The 16527-nt window shown below is 44.2% G+C and overlaps 1 protein-coding gene across 1 annotated transcript in view; it reads left to right on the top strand.

Annotated features, from left to right (window-relative positions):
* Window positions 1-16527, top strand: part of LOC117514816 (ATPase family AAA domain-containing protein 2-like) — a 94577-nt gene that overhangs the window by 25491 nt on the left and 52559 nt on the right. The window contains 5 exon segments of the mRNA XM_034175409.1: window positions 4828-4912; window positions 5039-5224; window positions 11849-11960; window positions 16102-16200; window positions 16368-16476. Coding sequence (XP_034031300.1) covers window positions 4828-4912; window positions 5039-5224; window positions 11849-11960; window positions 16102-16200; window positions 16368-16476 — 591 coding nt within the window.

Here is a 16527-nt window from a genome sequence, read left to right as displayed (position 1 = left end):
TTTTGAATCAGTTGTAAAGCCCTAATGCTAGACTGCAGTAAACCAGAAAATAGAACATTTCAGTAGTCCAATCTAGAAGAGATGAACGCATGGATCACGGTCTCAGCATCAGCCATAGACAGGATGGGATGAATCTTCGCTATATTTCGCAGGTGGAAGAAAGCAGTCCTCGTAATATTTCTAATATAGAGGCCAAAGGACAACGAAGGATCAAAAATTACCCCAAGGTTCTTCACTTTGTCAGTGTGATGTATGACACACGAGCCTAGGCTGAGTGTTAACTGGTCAAATTGATGCAGATGTCTCACTGGACCAAGAACCATCATTTCAGTCTTATCAGAGTTTAAAAGTAGGAAGTTTCTAGTCATCCAGCTTCTTACTGCTGCAAGGCAGTCTTCCAAGGATTTTATGGGAATGAGATTACCAGCATTTATGGGCATATATAACTGAGTGTCATCTGCATATCAGTGAAAGGTAATCCCAAAACGCTGCAATATGTGCCCATGGGGTGCTATATAAAGAGAGAAAAGCAGGGGGCCTAAGACAGACCCCTGTGGAACCACAAATTTCATGTCACTAAGGTTGGAGGTAGTGTTCCTGTACAAAACACAGTGAGAATGACTGGTCAAGTATGATGTCAGCCATGCAAAGGCACTCCCAGTAATCTCAAAATGATTTTCCAGCCTATCAAGTAGAATATGATGATCAATCAATCAATCAGTTTTTTTATATAGCGCCAAATCACAACAAACAGTTGCCCCAAGGTGCTTAAACGGTATCAAATGCAGCACTGAGCTCTAACAGCAACAGAACTGTAGTGGTGTCTGAATCCATTGCAAGCAGAAGATCATTAACCACTTTAGTGAGAGCCGTCTCTGTGGAATGATATTTTCTAAAAGCAGACTGCAGTGGCTCAAAGAGATTATTCTCAGGAAGATAGTCTACGAGCTGCCGTGAAGCCACTTTTTCCAGAATTTTAGAGCAAAATGATAGATTTTGATATCGGCTGATAGTTTTTCAATACACTGCGGTCAAAATTAGGTTTCTTATGTAATGGTTTAATCACTGCAGATTTTAAACATTTAGGAACAGATCCAGAAGTTAAAGAAAGATTAATAATTTCCAGCACAATTGGCCCAAGAGTGGGCCACAGGTCCTTAAACAGTTTTGTTGGTATAGGATCAAATAAACAGGTTGTGCTTTTTGTTGACGTTATGAGTTTCGTCAGCATGTCTAGAGAGATACTATCAAATTCTGTAAATCTAGGTAATACCTCAGTAGTGGCGCCCACCTCAATAGCAGGGTGTAGTGGCTGGGTTAAGACATGCTGGGATATGTTCAACCTAATGTCATCTATTTTCTTGTCAGAGTAGTCCAGGAAATCTTGTGCTGTAAAATGAGAGCGAACTACAGGTGGTTGTCCATGAATAAATGTTGCCACCGTGTCGAACAAGAACTTTGAGTTATGCTTGTTTTTGTTGATCAAATCAGAGTAATAGGTCTGCTTTGTAGCCAGTAATGCATGCTTATAGTCTAAGATGGCATCACGCCACGCAAGGTGGAATACTTCTAATTTTGGTGATGCTTGAGGTCACGCAGGTAATCATTGAACCAAGGTGACCGTGATTTGGGGGAGCGCGGTTTTAACACAGGTAGTGCAATCATGTCAAGTGTAGTTTTGTGCACTGAGTTTAAACTATCCACAAGTCTGTCTACTGACTGGGTATTTGTCAAAAGTGAGGCTAAGACATCAGGCAGTCTAGCTTCTAGTTCAGTCTTAGTTGAGGAGTTGATGCATCGCTGCAGTGATAAATAAGGTTGTTGTTCCACTAAACACGGCAGCAAAACTGTAAACTTAATAAGTGAGTGATCAGAGACCACTGATGTAAGAGGCATGATGTCAATATTCGTGACAGCAATACCACGTGCGAGAACCAGATCCAGGGTATTTCCACTAATGTGCGTCGAATCCCGAATGCATTGCCGAAATCCTAATGCATCCACAATTTTCATAAATTATTTGCAGAGGGGATCAGAAGGCTTATTTATATGAACGTTAAAGTCACCAATGATCAGAATGTTATCTGGACTAGTTGACAAGTTAGAGATGAACGCACCAAATTCATCTAAGAATTCAGAATTTGGGCCAGGAGGTCTATATACAGTGACAAAGTAATATGGCTGATTTTTATTCTTCGGACCTTGGCAATACGTAATATCCTGAGCAGAGCGGAGAATCAGATGCTCAAATGAGTTATATTTGTGACCCCCAACAGCTAATAAGCTAAACCTAGATTTATAAATAAGAGCAACACCTGCGCCTTGCTTCGCATCACGAGGGATGGGACTAAATGTATATGCTGGTGGGCAGGCCTTATTTAAGGGGAGGACAGCTGTAGGTTTAAGGAAAGTTTCACATAGCCCAATCATATCTAAGTGATGATCAATAATTAAATCATTAATCAACAGTGATTTTGAGGACAGTGATCTTATGTTCATGAGATCCAGTCTAAGGACCTCAGTGCGGTTGACAGTTGAACTGTTTGGGTTTAGGGGTGGTTCCAGAGTAGCATATATAAGATGCCTAGAAGTAGGTTTAGGTTTGAGACATTCCACACACGTAGGTAGCAGACATGAAATCTTTGCTATTGCTGGAACAACCACTGGGCCATCCAATATAGTAATGGGTATTAAGTTTGCAAAGCATATCCCTCTGTGATTTTTATGGACACGTCTACGGAAGCAGGCCACAGTCTCAACTTGTTGAATTTCCCTCCCTGGCAGATAAACTGCAGTATCACCATAGTGGAATTTCTGCACTAATTTCCCCACTAAGCTAATAGATTCCACACCCACATTTGTCATAAGCCTTGCAGGGTCTCTAATCACCTGCTCCGTGGCCTGCTGTAAATTCCTAATATTACCCTCCCCGTAGAGCTCTATCTGTGTTCGCAGACAAGATGGCGGTGCCTTACCCAGTAGGGTGGAGGCCGTCTGGCATCAGCAGGCCACGGCGGCCCCAAAACGAAGGCCACTTATCAATAAAGCTAAAGCCTTGCTGTCTACAAAACTGCGCCAGCCACCTATTTAATGTTGTCAGCCTGCTAAACGCCTCATCAGTACCTCGGGAGGGGAGGGGACCAGAGACTATTAATCGATGCCGACACATCTTTCTGGCAAGGTCACAAGTCCTCTCTATGTCCACTTTTGTAACCTCTGAGTGCTTCATCCTGATATCATTGGTGCCGACGTGAATAACTATGTGACTATATCTCATATCATGTTCCTTCATCTGTCTTCCCTTCTGCAGCGTCAGCACCCTAAGATGGGATGCAGTGTCGGGAGCTCTGGCCCCAGGAATACATTTAATATCAGCCGGCGTCTGTAACCTGACTTTGCGGGTGATAGAATCCCCTATCACTAAAGTCCGGAGTTTCGGGCTGGAGATAGGCGTGGAAGTCACTTGTGGGCTTGAAGAATTCACATCAGGTAAATCCAAGGGGAGGAACCGATTCACAGTTCACAGTGGCGAGTGTTATCGTGGTGCCACATCCGGTCACAAAGCCCTACGGGGCTTCCTCCGCCTAGCCACAGTCTGAAAACCGTCCTCCACAGCCGGCGTTTCTAGGCTGATGCTAATGGGCTCGCTAGCCGGCCCAGGAGTGCCCGTAACATCTAACTCCACTGAGCTAAGAAGCTGCTCTAACTTACGGACAAGGCTCTCTAAGAGAGCCACCCTATCTTCCAGCATCACACAGGATTTGGAGGGTGTAAAGTAGTGTACTTTGTGCACTAGGAAATTCAAGAGTGTAGCCAAGCATTCACAAGCTAACCAATAATGGATAAGCTAACCACTCCTAAGGCTCACACAGACGCAAATAAATGAATTAAATTTCACAGCAGTTACACTGAAAGAGTAGCAGAAGTATTAGACTTGTAGGAACAGTTTAAAAAAAAAAAATATATATATATATATATATATATAAACCACTCCTAAGATTAACACAAGAGTAAAGTACTAAGCTAAAGTTTACAACAGTTACACTAACAGTTAACTAACAGAAGTATATGAAAAAATGAAAACGGGGGTCCGAAGTAGCTAACGCAAGCTAAGCTGTAGTGAAAATGCTAACACCTCCTAAGATTTATACATGAGTAAAACAATTACTTAAAATTCACAGCAGTTTGACTGAAAAACTAACAGAAGTATTAACCAGGAAAAAAAGAACAGCAATAAAAATAACGACGGGGGACGGGAGGAGTCGACCTAGCTAGTGAATGCTAGCTGCTAGCGAATTACAACAGGACTATAGTTAAATAACCTTCAGAGTAGATACAATTAATAAGCAGAAGAGTACTAAACAGAAATAAAAGAAACGTATACAACCGTGTGAAGTTCAGAATAGCGTCACAACAATCCGTCGGAAACAAGTTGCCAGATCTGTGAGCCAGCGTCAGCAGTCTGTCTCAATTAAGTAGAGGACTGTAAGGTCGGTTGTTCAGTATATGACCTTCTACACCCTCTGAACATCATCTGATGTTCACTTATTTTGTTGTAAATACCTCAGAACGACCAGGACTGCACCTCCAGAGTTCCTTGAGATTTGATTCCTGGGCGTTGCCTCACAGAGCAGACGTGCATGTTGGCTCAGCTGCTTCACACTTGTGAACAAGCATCTAGTATTAGTGCGTCAAAAATCTTACTTAATAAACTTTTACTTCAGGCTCACCTGGAGAACACTGTTAACACCATTTACAGTTGTGCTACAAAGTATTGAAATTGGTGGGAGTTAATCACTGTGTGGCGATTTGGACATTTTCTCCGAGGAGTTGGGGATGTACACCAGGGGCAGAGGACGAAGGTCTCTGAGGACAGATGAGGAGAATAAAGACACTGAGGAAGAGAATCAAGGTGAGCTGATTCTTATAAGGTTTTTCTTTGTTTATTTGTGTTTGCACACTGTATTAAATCTGAAGTTTGTGTTAAGTTCTATGTTACTTTTAGTTTTTATCTTTAAGACTTTTTGACCCCTGATAGAAGAGGAGGAGGAGGAGGATGATGAAGAGGAAGAAGATGATGGTGACAATGAAGATGAGGAAGAAGATGGTGAAGGAGACAATGAAGAGGAGGAAGATGATGAAGGTGACGAGGAAGAAGAAAACCTACGGCGATACGACTTCAGACAGAGGAAGGCTGTGGTTCGTTACCAGGCCCCACAGGATGGTACAGCTTTTTTTAACTCAGTCACTCAAGCCTCAGACCAACTTATCGCTCAAGCATGTTGTTTCATGTCTGACGGGCCTGAATATGAAAGCTTGAAGTACTTCAGATTCACCAGGGCTATATTTAAGTTAGTTTCTGTCAGTACTGAATTGTTTTTACATTTGTAATTTTGTTTGCTGCTGTTTTTTGTACCGCTGAGCGCCCCTACGTTGGAGTTTACCCCGGTAGATGAGGGTCTCCTCCCTGCGCCTTTGGGGGGGACTCTGACTGCACCAAACAGCAGTTTGGAGTATTCGGCCTTCTTGGAGTCCCTGAATGGAGTCCTGTATGGGGCTCTGGTGGGGAACTCCATTGTTCTGCTTGGGGACTTCAACGCACATGTGGGCAATGACAGAGACACCTGGAGAGGTGTGATTGGGAGGAACGGCCTCCCCGATCTAAACCCGAGTGGTCATTTGTTATTGGACTTCTGTGCTAGTCATGGACTGTCCATAATGAACATCATATTTGAACATAAGGATGCTCATAAGTGTACATGGTACCAGAGCACCATAGGCCAAAGATCAATGATTGATTTTGTGATCGTATCATCTGATCAGAGGCCCATGTTCTGGACATTCGGGTGAAGAGAGGGGCAGAGCTGTCAACTGATCACAATCTGGTGGTGAGTTGGATCAGACGGTGGGGGAGGACATTGGACAGACCTGGTAAGCCCACACAGATAGTGCGGGTGAACTGGGAATATCTGGAGGAGCCCACTGTCTGACAGATCTTCAACTCACACCTCTGGTGGAGCTTTTCTAGCATCCCTGTGGAGGTTGGGGGCATTGGACCAGAATGGGCAATGTTCAAAGCTTCCATTGCTGCAGCAGGGAGCTGTGGCCTGAAGGTCTTAGGTCCCTCAAGGGGCGGCAACCTTTGAACACCGTGGTGGCCACCGGTGGTCAGGGAACACTTTTGAGTGAAGAAAGAGTCCTTCCGGGATATGTTATCTCTGAGGACTCTGGAGGCAGTTGCAAGGTACCAACAAGCCCAAAGGGCAGCAGCCTCTGCTGTGGGAGGAGTTCAGAGCAACCATGGAGAAGGACCATGAGGCACCCCAGGAGGGGAAAAGGGGGAATCATCCAAGCTGTCTACAGTAAGGCTGAGACTGTTGACCTCAACTGAGAATGTAATCTAGCGCTGGAAGGAACACTTTGAGGTACTCCTGCATCAGACCAGAGCGGCCTCTATAGTAGTGGCAGAGCTGGAAGTTTATGGAGGATTATCATCAATTTCACTGGTGGAACTCACTGAGGTAGTCAAACAACTCCACAGTGGCAAGGCCCCGGGGGTTGATGAGATCCGTCCAGAAATGCTGATGGCTCTGGGTGTGGAGGGACTGTTTTGGATGAAACGTCTCAACATTTTTCAACATTGCGTTTAGGTCTGGGACAGTGCCTAAGGAGTGGCAAACTGGGGTGGTGGTCCCCATATTTAAAAACGGGGACCAGAGAGTGTGTGCCAACTACAGGGACATCACTACTCAGCCTCCCTGAGAAAGTCTACTCCAGATTGCTGGAAAGGAGGGCTCGGCCGATAGTCGAACCTCTGATTGAAGAGGAACAAGCAATTCCGTCCTGGTCATGGAACAACCGACCAGCTCTTTACTCTCACAAGGACCCTGGAGGGAGCCTGGGAGTATGCCCACACAGTCTTACATATGTTTTGTGGACTTGAAGTTAGATGGAGTTCCAAGATGACGCCAGCAGTGTGCACGGTGAATTGTCTCTGTTCTTCTTGGAGTTTTGTTTGGTATTTTATTTGTTGTAACAGTATTTCTCTGCTTATCGTTTATGATAGTCAGTCACTACTTGATATATGCGCATCACTAGACAAACCTCAGCTGAATTTTAATTTTGAGTATTCGTCCTCTAACCTGCCTCCCCGGCTGCTCTCTGCTTTACTGGTGTTCCTACGCCGAGAGCCTTTCCTTTGGAAGAAACGCCTGAGAGAGTAAAGCGAGGTGGACTTTTGGTTAAACAAAGGTCTTACCAGCGAGCATGTGGATCCCGTCGTGGTTTTTCCGTTGGAGATCGCCCGAGGATCTGATGGCTCTTTCCCGTGCCTTTGTCTGGTCTCGGCGGTGGTGTGGATCAGCTGGCAGCGCAGAGTGGACAGCAGGAACCTTTGCCAGCTAGCACGCTGTCGTGTTTCAGATATTACTGTCACAACTCTTTGCTTCGCGCTGATAAACACCAGATCACTTGCCAACAAGACTTTTTTGCTCAATTACTTGTTTGCTTCTTGCAAGCTGGATTTCATGTTCATGACGGAGACATGGCTACGTCCCAGTGAGTCATCCGTGTTTTCTGAACTTCTCCCTCCCAACTGTGCCTTTCTAAGCTCTCCTCGTCTTTCAGGAAAAGGTGGTGGAGTAGCATCTGTTTTTAAGTCCTGTTGTCACTGCAGACAGCTTCCTTCAGCCATATATTCCAGCTTTGAGCTGCAGCTGTGCCAATGTTGTGCGCCGTAATATACCGCCATCCTAAGTTTAATAAAGACTTTATTAAAGAATTCTCAAACTTTCTGGCGGAGATTGTGCCCACCACTGATCGACTTTTAATAGTGGGTGATGTTAACGTTCACTTCTGTTGTAGGCTAAACCTCTGGTCAGTGATTTTGTAAATCTAATTGATGGTTTTAACCTTATGCAATGGGTATGTGGTGCCACCCATGAGAAAGGGCACTTATTGGACCTCGCCTTATCACTAGGAGTCGACATATGCATTGAAGAAATATGTCACACTTGCATCTCTGATCATATGCCAGTTATTTTCAGTCTAACTCTCCTGCCATCTCAGCCTAAACGAGCTGCTCCTGCACAGCGTAAGCACGCGCTTGGCTCAACTACTGTGACACTGTTCACCGAGGCCTTTAATGCGTCTTTACATTTTTCCATCTATGACTCTGGCTGCAATGCTGATGAACCAACAAATCTGCTACACTCAGAGTGCACTGACATCCTGGATTCTATTGCTCCTTTCAAGACTGTTCGAGATGAGCTGTTGGCTGAACTCTGTCTCAATGAGACTACTCGCACGCTGAGATGTGACTGTAAGCGTGCTGAAAGGAGATGGAAAAAGGATGAGATTCATGTCTCAATGGGAATTCTTAGAAACTGTTTAGCAGCATATCAAAGTGCGGTCAAGACGGCTAAAGCACAGTATCTTTTCTGCATTGTTTCTAATAACAGTCATAGGCCTCAGGTCCTTCACTGTTTCAAATCATATGTTTCATCCAGCTGAATCTCCCTGCATTGTGTTGTCAGATATTCTTTTTTTTTTTTTTTTTAAGCTTTTCTGTGCACAAAGTATCTGATATTAGAGCATCAACTGACACTCCTAATGTTTTAATATTGAACAACTTTTGTCCTGCAACTTTCAGTGAATTTGACCCTGTATCACTTGCTGAAATGAGCACTGTGGTGCAACATTTGAAACCGTCTGATTGTCCATTAGATGGCATCCCTTCCAAGCTTCTTAAAAATGTGTTTGACGCTGTTGGGTCTCACCTGCTGAAGGTCTTAAATGTTTCTTTGTCCTCTGGTTGTGTCCCTGCTGCCTTCGAGCATGCTATTGTGCAGCCTTTCCTCAAATTCTAAAATTCTTGAAAGACTTGTTTATGCCCTACTGCAAGCTTACCTTGGTGGTAACTGTATTTTAGAAAAATTCCAATCTGGCTTTAAAGCATTGCACATCATGGAAGCTGCCCTTTTGTAATGATCTCCTTTTAACAGTTCAAATCAAATCAATTTTATTTATATAGCGCCAAATCACAACAAACAGTTGCCCCAAGGCGCTTTATATTGTAAGGCAAAGCCATACAATAATTACGGAAAAACTCCAACGGTCAAAACGACCCCCTGTGAGCAAGCACTTGGCGACAGTGGGAAGGAAAAACTCCCTTTTAACAGGAAGAAACCTCCAGCAGAACCAGGCTCAGGGAGGGGCAGTCTTCTGCTGGGACTGGTTGGGGCTGAGGGAGAGAACCAGGAAAAAGACATGCTGTGTAGGGGAGCAGAGATCAATCACTAATGATTAAATGCAGAGTGGTGCATACAGAGCAAAAAGAGAAAGAAACAGAGTGGGAACCCCCCAGCAGTCTAAGTCTATAGCAGCATAACTAAGGGATGGTTCAGGGTCACCTGATCCAGCCCTAACTATAAGCTTTAGCAAAAACGAAAGTTTTAAGCCTAATCTTAAAAATAGACAGGGTGTCTGTCTCCCTGATCTGAATTGGGAGCTGGTTCCACAGGAGAGGAGCCTGAAAGCTGAAGGCTCTGCCTCCCATTCTACTCTTAAAAACCCTAGGAACTACAAGTAAGCCTGCAGTCTGAGAGCGAAGTGCTCTATTGGGGTGATATGGTACTATGAGGTCCCTAAGATAAGAAGGGACCCGATTATTCTGATTATACCTGATTATAAGTAAGAAGAAGAATTTTAAATTCTGTTCTAGAATTAACAGGAAGCCAATGAAGAGGGGCCAATATGGGTGAGATATGCTCTCTCCTTCTAGTCCCTGTCAGTACTCTAGCATTTTGAATTAACTGAAAGCTTTTCAGGGAACTTTTAGGACAACCTGATAATAATGAATTGCAATAGTCCAGCCATGAATTAGTTTTTCAGCATCACTCTGAGACAAGACCTTTCTAATTTTGGAGATATTGCGCAAATGTAAAAAAGCAGTCCTACATATTTGCTTAATATGCGCAATGAAGGACATATCCTGATCAAAAATGACTCCAAGATTTCTCACAGTATTACTAGAGGTCAGGGTAATGCCATCCAGAGTTGACTCGGGCCACTCTACAGTGTTTCTGCTCCTAGACTTATCTGCTGCCTTTGATACAGTCGACCACCAATTTTTAATTTCTCACCTTGAACAGTTTGTGGGTATCAGAGGCACAGCCCTACGTTGGTTGAAGTCTTATTTGGAAAACAGGACCTTTTCTGTACATCTGGGGCCGTACTTGTCTGGTTCAGCTCTTCTGACCTGTCGAGTTCCCCAGGATTCGGTCCTGGGCCCAGTTTTGCTCTTGTTGTATATTTTGCCTCTCTGTAATAATAAAAAAAGAAAAAAAAATCAGTATTACCTTCCACTATGACCTGCAGATTTATCTGCCCCTTAAATCAGGCAGCATGGTGACTTGCTGGCTTGTCTGCAGGATGTGAAGAATTGGCTGGCTCAAAATTTTTTTAAACTGAATCGAAGTTGTTGTGTTTGGTCATCCTAATTCCTCATCATCCACTGATTGTGTTCTTGGCTCTTAGCACCTTTCTCCCAGTATGTGGTTAAAAAAAACCCCTGGGGTTCTAATAGACAACTCATTTAAGTTAGACAAACCGATCAATGCTGTGGTTAAAGCTAGATTTTTTCAACTGCGAGTCCTTAGCAAGGTGAAACTTTTCTCTGCAAGTTTAGTTATAAAACATGTATTAAGTGTTGAAAATTTTATTTATTTCTCACAGCCTTCTTTGGACACCTGGAAGTGTTCCATTGGTAACAGGTACCATGTAATGCCGGGGGGTCTTGACCATAGTTTTAGGCAGAAATTGGGCTTTTGGGTGTCCCCCATAAAAATCAGGGTGTCCAAAATTTTAGGCACCAACCAGCGTCGCGCATACCCACCTCACAGGGGGAGATGGGGAGCTACATGAGGATTTTGGAAAAAATAGTCCCCCAAGTACATGTACTATTTTAAAGACGGAGCGCATTTTCCACACTTACCGAATATCACAAAAACCAAGAAAAAAAATTAAAGTACTTAATTTACTCATATTTAGAGTCAGTCTGGTTCAGGGGTTTGCAAACGTTACTGTCAAAAAAGCCATTTTGTGAGGGAAGCCACCAAGACACAACTCTGGAAGAACTTTTGGCTTCTGTGAGTATGAGTGGAGAAACTGGAAATAGTGCAACATTTTTACTTTTGTCTTGATTTTACACTTCGTCCCACTTTTTTCTGATTTGCGATTGTTTTCTGTTGCATTTCTGAAATTACAGAACTGCTATAAAGAAAAGTGAACATTTTATTGTGTTTAAAACTTTGTAAAACAAACGCAAACACCAAACTCTTATAAAGAAGGAAGAAATACAGACATGCAGGAAAAACTGAACAATGCAGGCTGATTTGACTCCCCATATTTTTTTAAAAGAATAAAATAAGAGGTAACTTACTTTACAATAAATAAAACGTATAGCTGCAGCCTAATAACTTTGAAAAATAACATACAAATCAGCAGCTTGTATTTTATTTTTGTTTTTTTTTAGACTCAAGTTCATTACCTGTTTTTCTCCACCTCAGTCACATTTTGTGCTTTGCGCTGCACGCTCTCTCACTCTGCACTGACTGAAGCAGCTCATCGTCGTCGCTCATCACAAATGTGATATTTCTTTCTGCTGTACTCACTGGAGGTAACGCCAATAAAACCATGTTTGCTTGTGAAGCCTTCACTACAGGGTGATGTGGCGGATAACATAATGGTGAAAATCAGCCACTGCTTCATTAGAAGCCGTCCGTCTGGATGTATGTCAGGTTTCTTTTTTCATTAGCGCTGTTTGATGAGGGTGTTAATGTTCCCACAGAACCCAGAGAGCCCAGGAAGCGCCGCATGTACCACTCCTCTCCTACCAGACGCAGGTTCAGGTTCAGCTCCACGGCCCCGAGGAGCCCCTACAACAGGAGAAGAAGCAGTCGGTTAGTATAAAGATCTAGTCAACACCCATTAATCTGCCAGTGATTCCAAGTCTTAAAGAGCATACAGTTCAATTTATTTCATTTATACAGCACCAAACCACAATAATGTTGCCTCAAGGTGCTTCACACAAGTAAGGTCTAACCTTACCAACCCCCAGAGCAAGAACACTGGCGACAGTGGTAAGACAAAAACTCCCTTTGGTGATTTGAGGAAGAAACCTCAAGCAGACCAGACTCAAAGGGGTGACCCTCTGCTTGGACCATGCTATGCCATTTGTTAGTGTTGGACTCGTCATCGTAATCGTCACTGACTTTTTTAAATGCCTCTCGCAAAGTGTGCGTGTGTTTTTTTTGTTTTTTTTTCCCCGGCAGTTTGATAAATCCGCGGACACTGATCTGTATAACACATATACATCAGTGTCCGCTGAGAAAAATGGCTCACTCAGTGTGGCTGTTACGACAGTTGTTGTAAAACGGTACTGGTTGGTTGCTACGCCGATGCTGAGTGCCTGCTCCAAGACGCTGTTCTTAAGCTACAAGTAGCATTTGTGGACATCATACTTTTAGAGCTATGAAGTTTTTAAAAGAAGCACACTGGACCAGCTCTACACACTCCATTGGGTGCTCGAGGGTTCATGGGAGTTCGCCCAACCAGTCCACATGTGCTTTGTGGATCTGGAGAAAGCGTTTGACCATGTCCCTTGGGGCACCCTGTGGGGAGTGCTCCAGGAGTATGGGGTCTGGGGTCCTTTGCTAAGGGCTATCCGGTCCCTGTACGACCGCAGCAGGAGCTTGGTTCGCATTGCCGGTAGTAAGTCAAACCTGTTTCCAGTGCACGTTGGCCTCTGCCAGGGCTGCCCTTTGTCACTAGTTCGATCATTATCTTTATGGACAGAATTTCTAGGTGGAGTCAGGGTGTAGAGGGGGTCTGGTTTGGGAACCACAGAATCTCATCTCTGCTGTTTGCAGAAGATGTGGTTCTGTTCGCTTCGCCAAATAAGGGCCTTCAGCGTGCACTGGGGCGGTTTGCAGCCGAGTGTGAAGCGTCCGGGATGAAAATCAACACCTCCAAATCCGAGGCCATGGTTCTCGACCGGAAAAAGGTGCTTTGCCCTCTTCAGGTCGATGGAGTGTCCTTGCCTCAAGTGGAGGAGTTTAAGTATCTCGGGGTCTTGTTCACGAGTGAGGGACGGATGGAGCGTGATCATCGGATGGATCGGTGCAGCATCTGCAGTGATGCGGTCGCTGTATCGGACCGTCGTGGTGACGAGAGAGCTGAGCAGGGGGGCAAAGCTCTCGATTTATCGAACGATCTATGTTCCAACCCTCACCTGTGGTCATGACTCATGACCGAAAGAACAAGATCGTGAGTACAAGCGGCTGAGATGAGTTTCCTCCACAGGGTGGCTGGGCGCTCCCTTAGAGATAGGGTGAGGAGCTCGGTCACTCGGGAGGAGCTCGGAATCGAGCCGCTGCTCCTCCACGTTGAACGGAGCCAGCTGAGGTGGCTCGGGCATCTTTTCCGGATGCCCCCTGGATGCCTCACTGGAGAGGTATTCCGGGCACGTCCCATCGGGAGGAGGCCCCGGGGAAGACCCAGGACACGCTGGAGGGACTACGTCTCTCGGCTGGCTTGGGATCGTCTTGGGTTCCCCCGGAGGAGCTGGGGGAGGTGTGTGTGGATCGGGAGGTCTGGGCGGCTTTGCTTGAGCTGCTGCCCTCTGCGACCCAACCCCAGATGAAGTGGAAGAAAATGGATGGATGGATGGTTTACAATTAAAAGGAAAATATTCCAGGTCCTACGTCTATGTCATATTCTGTTATTTTAACATTATCATTGACAGTTCAAATGAAAGATTGAATAAGGATCATTTAAATGTGCACTTCTTTTGAGATTTTTTTCTTCCAGGACATGCTGAAAATGTATCTTTAGATGCAAAATAAACTTGGTTTCTGGGGCCCCACGGAACCCTAAACCTTGGCTCCTGGGGGGCTGCGACCCCCCAGACCCCCTGCAAGTTTGCCTCGGATTTCACAATTTTCATTTTACAGCCCTGGTTTTTCCATTTTGTTCATTGGTATTTGAAGCTTCTTCTATCAGTACATAGTAGGGTCTCAGTTACTGCAGTGATCCTGAAATGTGTTTCATCTCACAACAGGCTCGTAATTACATTTACTCAATAACACAAATAAAACAACAGCATAGTTTAGTAATCTGAACTGGTTCTTGTTGGACTGGTCGTGATCATTATATATGCAGTAATCAGTCAGAAACACCTATTTTCTTTCTCTGTTTTTTCTGATGGTCTTCATGAGGAGAAGTGAGATGGTCTTTACTCCTCTTTGGCTGGAGTTTTGTCTTTTTGTGCTGATTGTTTTATCAGTGGCACAATCGAGGAAACTCATTTCGATGCACACGGTGTGATCACTTCTGTGAGTAATAATGAAAATCATTTAAAAGAAAGGGAATCATTAGATCTGTCTCAGGCTGCATTATGCAACACTTTAGAAAATATTCAGCATGTCCCTTTACGCCTCTCTGTGCTGACAGTGACGCTCGCTGTGGCTGCGCACCAGTTGACATAGTGTGCACATTAGGGCTGAAACGAGGGGCAAATTCTGTGCCTCAAAGCTCCATTTAAGGTTGTAGTACATATGCCAGGCCTGTGTCTTGTGCTGTAACATCCACAGGAAAAAAACAGACGAAGACTAGAGCATGCGCATAAACTCAGTGTAGCACCAAAAGCTACAGCTTTCCAGCGCGACACACAGAGTAAAATAAAGCATTTTAAGAGAAAGAGGGTCCACGCTGATCATCTGACATAGACTTACTGTGCATTTAAATCGAATCAGTGTTTGTCTGTTTTTAAAAAAACATACGGTTTGTTCCGCTGGCTGCTGTCCGCTCTGTGTGGGGAGTGACTATTGACCCGACGGCCAGGTACCCACAGTCGACGTTTGCTATTTGGTCGGCGGCTGGCTGCTGTCTCTCTCTGTCCGGAGTGAGGGGCTCAACACTCCCCTGACACCGGACGAGTCACAGCTCCGTCCCTGGTCACACTGACAAACAGTTTCTGAAAGAAATTCACTCTTTCTTCTGGGTTTTGCTCAGACTCGCACTGTGCATGTGCAGCACTGTGGTCAGTGTGCACGGCACCAGTCCATGGGATGCTGTGGACTTTTTATGTTTGATGAAGAATGGTAAATATCTCAGTGCTTGCTGCACATGTGATTTTAAACCCATATGGTTTGGTTTTTCCATCGATATAACTGGGTATAAACTTGTTTTAATGGAAATATGATTTCAAATATGATCCTTTGTGACCTGGGACTTTTGAAATAAACGCTTGTTGAAGCACTGGAGCACCTTAAAAACTGTAAGTTCAGGATGGTTTTCATCCAGGTTTTAACTTGCAAGGAGCAGATTTGAAAATTAAGTCTGTCCAGGTTCAACTCTTGTTCAAATAAAAATTAAAGGGGTCATATTGTACAAAGTCAGTTCTATGAGTGTTTTCAGATAGTCTGCCATAAACATTACTTCGGGCTGGCACAGCTTGTTTTAGACCTCTGTGACATATGTCACACACACCTCCGCCCGCCCCATAAAAGGCTTTAACTGTACCTCAGATTATTAAACATGAACCATCAACTCTGATCTTCTTCATATTGTGGAATCCTGGGATCAGCACTGACACCAACAGGTTGGTGGCCTCATGGAACTTCTCATCCAAACTGCATTTTGCTCTTCTTCTAAACATCAGTCATTAGTGGTGCTACTTAAAGTTCTGGATGAACATTATTCAAACTTGTATTTTGAGGGTTTTCTTTTTCTTTTTTTGGTGGGGCTCTTGAGTCACACGTGTGCACTGATCTCACTTCTGAAGTTCATTTTCAGTCTCTCCAGGAAGTTGTGACATCACAGTCAATTGAACCAATATATTGATCTCTCTTTATGTGATGTGTGTGGGTGGCAACTCCTGCTTTGGTGCTGCTACGTGCTTTTTTTCATTACAGCATAATGTTAATTTAAATTGACCTGCTATTTGAACATGTTCCCTCGATGCACTCGGAGTTATAGAATTAAAATCAAGGTGGTGTAGTCTCTGTAATATTGGAGATAATGTAGCTTGTGTTTTTGCAGGAGGAGACACGCCATCCACAGCAGCGACTCCACTTCTTCCTCTTCAGACGAGAATTTTCAGAGATGCAGAAGTAAGAACAGGAGCTTGTCAATTAACAGGTGAGCACCCCTACTGTCCCGCTCCAGCTATAGAATGTAATGATGGAACAAGCACAGTAACATATAAGCATTTAATTTTGATTATTGTACAGATCTTGCAGTGATTTTGTGTGTGTGTGAGAAACTAGTCTGTAAAGTGATACTGGTGTTTTCTGTTTTTGTTGCAGATGTCTTCCGATGAACCTTGTGAAAGAAGACCTGCTGGGGATCCACAAGCACAGGATGAAGATTGGAGCCAGCCTAGCAGATGTTGACCCCATGTTCATAGACAGGACGGTAAACCAAAACTACTGACATAAAGCACATGCTGTATTTTCCTGAGAGTGA

This window comes from Thalassophryne amazonica, chromosome 7, assembly GCF_902500255.1.
Source record: "Thalassophryne amazonica chromosome 7, fThaAma1.1, whole genome shotgun sequence".
Lineage (NCBI taxonomy): Eukaryota > Metazoa > Chordata > Actinopteri > Batrachoidiformes > Batrachoididae > Thalassophryne > Thalassophryne amazonica.
The sequence above is the reverse complement of the archived record's forward strand: the minus strand, read 5'-3'. Positions and strand labels throughout refer to the sequence as shown.